The sequence below is a fragment of the Homarus americanus genome, unplaced genomic scaffold (assembly GCF_018991925.1).
Source record: "Homarus americanus isolate GMGI-L3 unplaced genomic scaffold, GMGI_Hamer_2.0 scaffold56755, whole genome shotgun sequence".
NCBI lineage: Eukaryota > Metazoa > Arthropoda > Malacostraca > Decapoda > Nephropidae > Homarus > Homarus americanus.
Genome location: NW_024724978.1, coordinates 7,967 through 19,775, shown reverse-complemented (window position 1 = coordinate 19,775; position 11,809 = coordinate 7,967). Strand labels below are relative to the sequence as shown.

At 55.1% G+C, this 11,809-nt stretch overlaps 1 protein-coding gene across 1 annotated transcript; it reads left to right on the top strand.

Moving 5' to 3' along the window:
- Nucleotides 1-4,326: 4,326 nt before the first annotated feature.
- LOC121864592 (filaggrin-like) lies at nucleotides 4,327-10,829 on the top strand (the record flags this gene model as incomplete). Its single annotated transcript, XM_042363653.1, has 7 exons — nucleotides 4,327-4,720; nucleotides 4,840-5,565; nucleotides 5,902-6,060; nucleotides 6,117-7,370; nucleotides 7,774-9,046; nucleotides 9,188-9,448; nucleotides 9,612-10,829. Coding segments are annotated over exons 1-7 (5,285 nt in total), but the record flags the coding sequence as incomplete, so codon positions are not given.
- Nucleotides 10,830-11,809: the final 980 nt, after the last annotated feature.

The following is an 11,809-nucleotide window of genomic DNA, read 5'->3' as shown; positions in this document are numbered from 1 at the left end:
TTCATCATCCTTCATTACCTCTGTTCTCCATTCAGATTTAATACACAATTTTCACTCCTCTTTATACCTGTTGTTCTCAGTAACACGATCGAACACTACAGAGTAATTTCCTGCCTCTTTGTTTCAGTATTTCAAGGGACGAACCCGTTCCTCAAGGCTTTGGAAACTATATACCTGATAGCCTAGCCACAACGACCACAGGGGTACCGACACTGTGTACACGCCTCTGTAACGGCAGTACAGTACAGTACAGTCTGTTACAGCGAGTGTACTGTAATGGGTGTACACTAGGGAGGGGGTGTCAGGATGTGCTAATTTCAGCGGGGAGGTGTACAAGTGTGTGTGTGTGTCTGTACAAGTGTGTGTGTGTGCGTGTACAAGTGCGTGTGTTTACAAGTGTGTCTGTGAGTCAAATGTGTGTGTTACAAGTGTGTGTGTGTGTGTGTGTGTGTGTGTGTGTGTGTGTGTGTGTGTGTGTATACAAGTGTGTCGTGTGTACAAGAGTGTGTGTTACAAGTGTGTCGTGGAGTGTTTATGTGAATGAGAGGCTTGAAAGCATACATTAGTGTATATGAGATATTACTTATTTCTTGCCTGAGTATAATCGTTTACAAGGAATACCCACCTCTTCCAACCCCCGCTACCCCTCTCTCCCACCCCTCCTCCTCTTCCTCCCCTGCTACCCCCCCTCCACCCTCCTCCCTCCCCCTGCTACTCCCTCCCACTCCACCCCTCCACCTTCCTCCCCCCCCTCACCCTCCCACTCCACCCCCTCCACCTCTCCTCCCCACCCTCCCCACCCACTCCCTCCTCCTCTTCCCTCCCTGCTACCCTCCCACTCCACTCCTCCTCTTCCCTCCCCCCTCCTCCTCCTCCCACTCCACCCTCCACCTCTTCCTCCCCTGCTACCCTCCCACTCCCCTCCCTCCACCCTTCCTCCTGCTACCTCCCCTCCCACCCCCTCCTCCTCTTCCTCCCCCTGCTACCCTCCCACCCACTCCTCCTCCCTCCCCTCTCTCCCTCCCCCCTGCCACCTCCCCACCCACCCCTCCACCTCTTCCTCCCCCTGCTACCCTCCCCTCCACCCCCTCCTCTTCTCCTCCCCTGCTACCCCTCCCCTCCACCCCTCCACCCTCTTCCTCCCCCCCTACTCCCTCCCACTCCACCTCCTCCTCTTCCTCCCCTGCTACTCCCTCCCCCTCCCCCTCCACCTCTTCCTCCCCCCCTGCCACCTCCCACTCCACCCTCCTTCTTCCTCCCCTGCTACCCTCCCCACCCACACCTCCACCTCTTCCTCCCCTCACCTCCACTCCACCTCCACCCCCTTCCCTCCCCCCCCACACCCTCCCCACTCCACCTCCACCTCTTCCTCCCCTGCTACCCTCCCCACTCCACCCCCCTCCACCTCTTCCTCCCCCGCACCCTCCTCCCCTCCACTCCCTCCTCCCTCTTCCTCCCCTGCTACTCCTCCCACTCCACTCCCCCTCCCACCTCTTCTCCTCCCCTGCTACCCTCCCCCCTCCACCCCTCCACCTCTTCTCCTCCCCCCTGCTACCCTCCCACTCCACTCCCCTCCTCCTCTTCCTCCCCCTGCTACCCTCCCCTCCACTCCCTCCACCTCTTCCTCCCCCCCTGCTACCCTCCCACTCCACCTCCCTCCCTCCTCTTCCTCCCCCCTGCCACCCTCCCACTCCACTCCCTCCACCTCTTCCTCCCCTGCTACCCTCCCCACTCCACCCCCTCCCTCTTCCTCCCCCCTGCCACCCTCCCACTCCACCCCCTCCTCCTCTTCCTCCCCTGCACCCCCTCCCACTCCACACCTCCACCTCCTTCCTCCCTGCTACCCTCCCACTCCACCCTCCACCTCTTCCTCCCCTACCCTCCCCTCCACCCCTTCCACCTCTTTCCTCCCCTGCTACTCCCACCTACCCCTCCTCTTCCTCCTGCTACTCCCTCCCACTCCCTCCACCTCTTCCTCCCCTGCTACCCTCCCACTCCACTCCCTCCCTCCTCTTCCTCCCCTGCTACCCTCCCCCCACCCCCTCCACCCTCCTCCCCCCCTCACCCTCCCCTCCACCCCTCCCTCCTCTTCCCTCCCCCTGCTACCCTCCCCCTCCACCCCTCCACCTCCCTCCCCCCTGCTACCCTCCCCTCCACCCCCTCCACCCTTCCTCCCCCTCCCACCCTCCCCTCCACACCTCCTCCTCTTCCTCCCCCCCCCTGCTACCCCTCCCCTCCCTCCCTCCTCCCTCCTCTCCTCCCCCTGCCACCCTCCCATTCCACACCTCCCTCTTCCTCCCCTGCTACCCTCCACCCACCCCTCCCTCTTCCTCCCCCTGCCACTCCTCCCACCTCCACCCCTCCTCCCTCTCCTCCCCTCCTCCCTCCCCTCCACACCTCCACCCTTCCCTCCCCCTGCTACCCTCCCCTCCACCCTCCACCTCTTCCCCTCCCCCCTGCTACCCTCCCCTCCACCCTCCTCCCTCTTCCTCCCCTGCTACCTCCCACCCCTCCCTCCCTCCTCTTCCTCCCCTGCTACCCTCCCCATTCCCCTCCTCCTTTTCCTCCCCTGCTACCCTCCCACTCCACCCCTCCTCCTCTTCCCTCCCCCTGCTACCCTCCCATTCCCACCCTCCTCCTCTTCCTCCCCTGCTACCTCCCATTTCCACCCCCTCCCTCCTTCCCTCCCCCCTGCCACCCTCCCCCTCCACCCCTCCTCCCTCTCTCCCCTCCCCCTGCCACCCCCTCCCACTCCACCCTCCTCCTCTTCCCTCCCCCCCTGCTACCCTCCCCACTCCACCCTCCTCCCTCTTCCTCCCCTGCTACTCCTCCCATTCCACCCTCCCTCTCCTCCCCCCTGCCACCCTCCCACTCCACACCTCCCTCCTCTTCCTCCCCTGCTACTCCCTCCCATTCCACCTCCTCCTCTTCCTCCCCTGCTACTCCTCCCCATTCCACCCTCCTCCTCTTCCTCCCCCTGCTACCTCCCACTCCACCCCTCCCTCTTTCCTCCCCCTGCTACCCTCCCTCCCCTCCCCCTCCTCCTCTTCTCCCCTACACCCCTCCCCATTCCACCCTCCTCCTCTTCCTCCCCCTGCTCCTCCCACCCACTCCCTCCACCTCTTCCTCCCCCCCCTGCTACCCCACCCCTCTCCACCCTTCCTCCCCCCCCTGCTACCCTCCCTCCTCCACCTCCACCTCTCCCTCCCCCTGCTACCCTCTCACTCCACCCCCTCCACCCTCTTCCTCCCCCCTGCTACCCTCTCACTCCACCCTCTCCACCTCTCTTCCTCCCCTCTGCTACCTCCCCTCCACCCTTCCCACCCTCCTCCCTTCCTCCCTCCCCCCCTCACCCTCCCCCACTCCACCCCCCTCCTCCCTCTCTTCCCTCCCCCCTGCCACCCTCCCCACTCCACCCCTCCACCCTTCCCTCCCCCCTGCTACCCTCCTCCCACTCCACCCCCCTTCCCACCCTCCTCCCCTTCTCCCCCCCCTCCTCCCACTCCACCTCCTCCACCTCCCTGCTCTCCCCACCTCCACCCTCCTCCTCTTCCTCCCCCCTGCTACCCTCTCCTCCTCCCTCCACCTCTTCCCCTCCCCCCCCACCCCTCCCACTCCACCTCCTCGTCTTCCTCCCCTACCCTCCCTCCTCCCCTACCCCCCCCCCTCCTCTTCCTTCCACCTCCTCCTCTTCCTTCCTCTCTCCCCCCAGGTAAACAGTGTTCCCTGTTACTGGTCAGACGACACACAGACGGACAACAGACCCCAACAGAACCTGCCTAACAGAAGAACAGCAGTGAGTACTGTTAGCCCTTACTATATTATACAACAGTGCCAAGTGTTGTATTATACAAATGAGATGTTGTTATTTGCAGTTATTGTTATTATTGTTACTATTATTTTATTATTGCTATTATTATTATTATTGTATTGTTTTATTTTGTATTATTATTATTATTATTATTATTATTATTTTTTGTTGTTTTGTTGTTTTCCACCTAAGACAGAATATACACAGACAGAAATCGAGTTCATTGATCCTAGTTACAAAACGATTTCCATAACTTCAGATAAATCAGATTCCAGAAACACGAGAAAATCTGGTCTATTCCATAAACCCGATTTACTCTAAGCAATTCTTAATCTTCGTGATAAAATCTGATTCCTTTAACACACTGAGTGAAATCTGGACACATTAACCCATCCATCAAATCAGGTTTCAGGAAAGTTGCAATGGCAATCTGGGTTAATTGTCACAGAAGTGAAATCGGGTCAAGCAGATCGGATTACACAAACAGATTTGTCTTCGGTCCGATTTTGTCCGCGATGTTTTTTTTTGTTGCTATTATTGTCATATTCAGGTTACACTCAGAGGACACACTCAGAGGACACACTCAGAGGACACACTCAAGGATCATACTCAAAGGTCACACTCAGAGGACACACTCAGAGGTCACACTCAGAGGACACACTCAAGATCATCCTCAAGGACACTCAGGACACACTCGAGACACCTCAGAGGACCTCAGAGACACACTCAAGGTCCTCAAGGTCCTCAGGACACCTCAGAGGACACCTCAAGACCCACTCAGGAGTCTCTCAGGGTCAGAGAGATCAAACTCAGGGTCATACTCAAGGGTCACTCAGGATCACAGTCAGGGACACACTCAGGATCCTGATCAGGACACTCAAGGTTCTAGTCAGGGACACTCAGGTCACAGTCAGAGACACTCAAGGTCACAGTCAGGACACACTCATGATCACAGTCAGAGGACACACTCAAGGTCTGCAGTCAGGACACACTCAGAGTCACAGTCAGGACACCTCGAGTCTGATCAGAGGACACACTCAAGGGTCTGAACCCAGAGGACCTCAGGATCACAGCCAGAGACACACTCAGGATCACAGTCAGGACACACTCAGGTCACGTGAGACACACTCAAGGTCACAGTCAGAGACACACTCAAGGATCACAGTCAGAGGACCTCAAGGTCACAGTCAGAGGACACCTCAGGTCTGGACAGAGACACACTCAAGGATCAGACAGAGGACACACTCGAGGATCACAGTCAGAGACACACTCAGGATCCAGTGGGGCACTCAAGGATGCAGTCAGAGGACACCTCAAGGATCCTGATCAGAGCACACTCAGGATCACAGTCAGAGGACACTCAGGGTCACAGTCAGGGACACACTCAGGATCACGTCAGGACTGCTCAGGGATCACAGTCCAGAGGACACCTCAAGGATCACAGTCAGACACACTCAAGGTCACAGACAGAGGACACTCAGGATCACAGTCAGAGGACACACTCAGGATCACGTCAGAGGACCTCAGGATCACAGTCAGAGGACACACTCAAGGATCACAGTCAGAGGACACACTCAGGATCACAGTCAGAGGACACTCAGGGTCACAGTCAGGACACACTCAAGGATCACAGTCAGGACACACTCAGGATCTGAACAGAGGACACATTCAAGGGATCACAGTCAGGACACACTCAAGGATCAGATCAGAGGACACACTCAAGGATCACAGTCAGATGAACACTCAGGATCACAGTCAGGACCTCAGGATCTGATCAGAGGGAGCCTCAGGGTGCAGTCAGGACACACCAAGATCACAGTCAGAGGACACACTCTGGGGTCTGAGTCAGGGACCTCAAGGTCAAGTCAGAGGGCCACCTCAGGATCTGATCAGAGAGGGACACACTCAAGGATCACAGTCAGGGCACTCAGGGTCTGATCAGAGACAGACTCAGGATCGGTCAGAGGACACACTCAAGGATCTGATCAGAGGACACACTCAGGGTCACAGTCAGAGGGACACACACTCAGGATCACAGTCAGAGGACACACTCAGGATCAGATCAGAGGACACACTCAGGATCTGATCAGAGGACACACTCAGGATCTGGTCAGAGGACACACTCAAGGATCACAGTCAGAGGACACTCAAGGATCCTGATCAGAGGACACCTCAGGATCACAGTCAGAGACAACCTCAAGGATCCAGTCAGATGACACCTCAAGGATCACAGTCAGAGGACACTCAGGGTCAGATCAGAGGACACTCAGGATCGTCACAGACGAGACCTCAAGGTCCTGATCAGGACACCTCAGGATCGGTCAGGACACACTCAAGGGTCACAGTCAGAGGACACACTCAGGATCTGAGAGTCAGAGACCTCAAGGGTCAGATCAGAGGACACACTCAAGATCACAGTCAGAGGACACACTCAAGGATCACAGTCAGAGGACACACTCCAGGGATCACAGTCAGAGGACACCTCAAGGGTGCAGTGAAGGACACTCAAGGGATCGGTCAGAGGACACACTCAGGATCCTGTCCAGGGACACCTCAAGGATCAGTGGGAGGGCCTCCAGGATCACAGTCAGAGGACACCTCAGGGTTACAGTCAGAGGACACACTCAGGTCCAGATCAGAGGACACACTCAAGGATCACAGTCAGAGGACACTCGGGATCACAGTCAGAGGACACACTCAAGGTCACAGTCAGAGGACACTCAAGGTCAGGACAGAGGGACACTCAGGATCACAGTCAGAGGACACACTCAGGGTCACAGTCAGAGGACACACTCAAGGGTCACAGTCAGGACACCTCAAGGATCACAGTCAGAGGACACACTCAAGGATCAGTCAGGACACCAGGATCCAGAGGCCTCAGGATCACAGTCAGGATCTCAGGGGTCACAGTCAGAGGACACTCAGGATCTGGTCAGAGGACACACCAAGGTCACATCAGAGGACACACTCAGTGGTCAGGGAACACTCAAGGATCACAGTCAGAGGACACACTCAAGGATCACAGTCAGAGGACACACTCAGGATCCTGGACAGAGACACCTCAGAGGTCAGTCAGAGAACACACTCAAGGATCACAGTCAGAGGACACCTCAAGGATCACAGACAGAGGACACCTCAAGGTCTGACAGACTCAGGGTGATAGACACTCAAGGTCACAGTCAGAGGACACACTCAAGGATCAGGTCAGAGGACACTCAGGGATCGTCAGAGACACACTCAAGGATCACAGTCAGAGGACACACTCAAGGGTCACAGTCAGAGGACACACTCAGGGTCAGATCAGAGGACACACTCAGGATCACAGTCAGAGGACACATAAGGGCCACAGACAGGACACACTCAGGATCAGGTGAGGACACACTCAAGGATCACAGACAGAGGACACACTCAGGGTCAGTCAGAGGACACACTCAAGGGTCACAGTCAGAGGACACACTCAAGGGTCAAGACAGAGGACACCTCAAGGATCCTGATCAGAGGACACACTCAGGGTCACAGACAGAGGACACACTCAAGGATCTGATCAGAGGACCTCAAGGTCACAGACAGAGGACACACTCAGGGTCACAGTCAGAGGACACTCAAGGATCAAGGACTAGTCACAGACAGAGGACATAAGGTCCAGTCAGGAGACTACTCAAGGTTAAGACAAGGACACTCAAGGGTCAGATCAGAGGACACCTCAAGGGTCAGATCAGGACACACTCAAGGGTCTGATCAGGGGACACATAGGATCACAGTCAAGCCCTCAGGGGTCACAGTCAGGACCTCAAGGTCACAGTCAGAGGACTCACTCAGGTCAGATCAGGACACTCAAGGATCTGTCAGGGACACTCAAGGATCACAGACAGAGGACACACCTCAAGGTCACAGTCAGAGGACACCTCCAAGTCACAGTCAGGACACACCAAGGTAGTCAGAGGATACCTGGGTCTGATCAGAGGACACACTCAGGATCACAGACAGAGGATACACTCAGGGTCACAGTCAGAGGACACACCTCAGGATCACAGTCAGAGGACACACTCAAGGATCACAGTCAGGACACACTCAAGGGGTCACAGTCAGAGGACACCTCAAGTCGGTCAGAGGACACACTCAAGGATCTGATCAGAGACACACTCAAGGTCACAGTCAGGACACACTCAAGTCACAGTCAGGTCCTCAAGGGTCACAGTCAGAGGACACCTCAGGATCTGATCCAGGACACACTCAGGGTCACAGCCAGACGACACACTCAAAGGGCATCAGAGGACCACTCAAGAAGTCAGAGGACACCTCAGGGTCAGATCAGAGGACTCCTCAAGGGTCAAGTCAGGAGGCACTCAAGGGTCACAGTCAGTGGGACACACTCAGGATCACAGTCAGAGGACACACTCAAGGTCTGATCAGGAGGACACTCAAGGTCACAGTCAGTGGAACACCTCAGGATCCGAGACAGGACACACTCAGGGTCAGATCAGAGGACACCAAGGTCAGATCAGTGGACACACTCCAAGGATCAGAGTCAGAGGACCACTCAAGGATCAGAGACACTCGTCACAGTCAGTGGACACACTCAGGATCACAGATCAGAGGACACACTCAAGGTCACAGTCAGTGGACACACTCAAGGATCACAGACAGAGGACACACTCAGGAGTCAGACCAGGTAGAGGACACCTCAAGGGTCACAGTCGGCAGGTCAGTGCACTCAAGGTCATCAGAGGACCTCAGGGTCAGACACATAGGGTCAGCAGAGACCTCAAGGGTCACATCAGGACACACTCAAGGGTCAGATCAGAGGACACACTCAGGATCACAGTCAGAGGACACACTCAAGGGTCACAGTCAGAGACCTCAAGGTCCTGATCAGAGGACTCCTCAAGGGTCAGATCAGAGGACACTCAAGGATCAGATCAGAGGACACAAAGGATCTGGACAGAGGACACCTCCAAGGGTCACAGTCAGGAACTCAAGGGGTCACAGTCAGAGGACACACTCAAGGGTGCAGTCAGAGAGGACACCTCAGGGTCACAGTCAGAGACACATAGGATCACAGTCAGGACACTCCAGGATCCTGTCAGAGGACACTCAGGATCAAGTCAGAGGACACACTCAGGATCACAGTCAGGACACACTCAAGGGTCACAGATCAGAGGACACCTCAGGATCAGCAGGACCTCAAGGGTCGATCAGAGGACACTCAGGGTCTGGTCAGAGGACACACTCAAGGTCAGTCAGAGGACACACTCAGGATCCAGTCAGAGGACACCTCAGGATCTGAACAGAGGGCCTCAAGGGTCTGGTCAGAGGACACCTCAAGGTCACAGTCAGAGGACACCTCAAGGGTCACAGTCAGAGGACACACTCAAGGGCGATCGGAGACACACTCAAGGATCACAGTCAGAGGGACACACTCAAGGGTCACAGTCAGAGGACACCTCAGGGTCACAGTCAGGACACACTCAGGATCACAGTCAGAGGACACACTCCAGGATCACAGTCAGAGGACACACTCAGGATCACAGTCAGGGACACTCAAGGATCACAGTCAGAGACCTCAGGGTCTAAGGACACACTCAAGGATCCAGTCAGAGGACACACTCAAGGGTCACAGTCAGAGGACACTCAAGGGTCAGATCAGAGGACACACTCAAGGATCCTGATGGAACACTCAAGGGTCACAGTCAGAGACACACTCAAGGGTCACAGACAGAGGACACACTCAAGGTCACGTCAGAGGACACCTCAAGGGTCCAGATCAGAGGACACCTCAGAGTCACAGATCAGACGGCAGGGACACACTCAGGATCACAGTCAGAGGACACACTCAGGTCACAGTCAGAGGACACACTCAAGGATCTGAGCCAGAGACACCTCAGGGTCACAGTCAGAGACACCTCAAGGATCACAGACAGAGGACACACTCAGGGTCACAGTCAGAGGACACACTCAAGGTCACAGTCAGAGGACACACTCAAGGATCACAGACAGAGGACACACTCAAGGGGTCACAGTCAGAGACACCTCAGGATCAGGACAGGACACACTCAAGGTCACAGTCAGGACACACTCAAGGGTCAGGTCAGAGGACACACTCAGGATCACAGTCAGAGGACACCTCAAGGGTCAGTCAGGACATCAAGGGTCACAGTCAGGACACACTCAAGGGTCACAGCTCAGGATCACAGTCAGAGGACACACTCAAGGATCACAGTCAGAGACACACTCAAGGATCAGTCAGACTCAAGGGTCAGAGGACACCTCAAGGTCAGATCAGAGGACACACTCAAGGGTCACAGTCAGGACACACTCAGGGTCAGAATGAGGACACACTCAAGGGTCACAGCGAGGACACACTCAAGGATCACAGTCAGAGGACACACTCAGGATCACAGTCAGAGCACCTCAAGGGTCACACTCAGGCGGACACACTCAAGGGTCACAGACAGGACACACTCAGGATCACAGTCAGAGACACACTCAAGGATCACAGTCAGAGGACACTCAGGGTCACAGTCAGGACACCTCAAGGTTACAGTCAGAGGACACACTCAGGTCACAGACAGAGAACTCAAGGATACAGGCCTCAAGGGTCACAGTCAGAGGACACACTCAAGGATCACAGTCAGAGGACACACTCAAGGATCACAGTCAGAGGACACTCAAGGGTGCAGTCAGGGACACACTCAGGATCATCAGGACACCTCAAGATCAGAGTCAGAGGACACACTCAGGTCACAGTCAGAGACACACTCAGGGTCACAGTGAGACCTCAAGGGTCACAGTCAGAGGACACACTCAGGATCAGATCAAGGGACACCAGGGTCAGAGGACACACTCAAGGGTCACAGTCAGAGGACCTCAGGATCCAGTCAGAGGACACACTCAAGGATCACAGTCAGAGGACACACTCAAGGGTCAGATCCAGAGGACACACTCAAGGATCACAGTCAGAGGACACTCAAGGGTCACAGTCAGTGGACATTCAAGGGTCAGGTCAGAGGACCTCAAGGTCTGATCAGAGGACACACTCAAGGGTCACCTCTTCATATTGTTTGTGTAGGAGGAGAAGGAGGAGGAGGAGGAGAAGGAGGAGGAGGAGGAGTTGGAGAAGGAAGAGGAGCAGGAGGAGGAACGACATAGCAATAGAAAATTCACACACACACACACACACACACACACACACACCAGTGATGAACAGTGTTTAAACCAGAGTATTCAGCACTAGACAGTACCAGTGACCCACCAGTGAGATAAGCATCTCTGGGAACTGCACCTTCTGACCAGGAGGTGCTAACCAGTCCACCCTGGGAACAACAGTGAGCTGGCTATGAACCTGACTGCCAGATAACACAACACCAAGCAGAGTGAGGCTGTAACACCACCCCACACCACCGGTGTCCCCATGACCACGTGAGGTCCTTCATATCAACACCGGGGACGAGTTACACACCGTGGACACCACACCACCCAGTGTCCCTATGACCACGTGAGGTCCTTCATATCAACACCCGGACGAGTTACTACACCACGTGAACACCACACCACCCAGTGTCTATGACCACGTGAGGTCCTTCATATCAACACCGAGGACGAGTTACTACACCACGTGAACACCACACCATCTGGTGTCTCGTAACCAGCCCGGCATCAACTGTAAACTATAATAATTGGATGTTCAATTCATGTTTCTTTTTCTTTCAGTAATGAAAGCTTTTGTTAAACGATCCCACCCATGTCTTTGTATGCAATAAGTCATTTTTGTTTAATGTATATTTTCAGCCTTTGGGCTGCAGAACTTTTTCAATAAACCGTTAATTCAATTCAATTTCAATTGTTTATTCCTTGATAGAGGAAGCGGGATCCTAGTGCTGTCACTAGGTACAATAACACCAGAAGCATCTGGCAAGTGGCACAAGTATATACAGTATAAATATTATAAAGGGGCTTACTAAAGCCTAAGGAAGGAAGGAAGGATATTCCTTTAACACA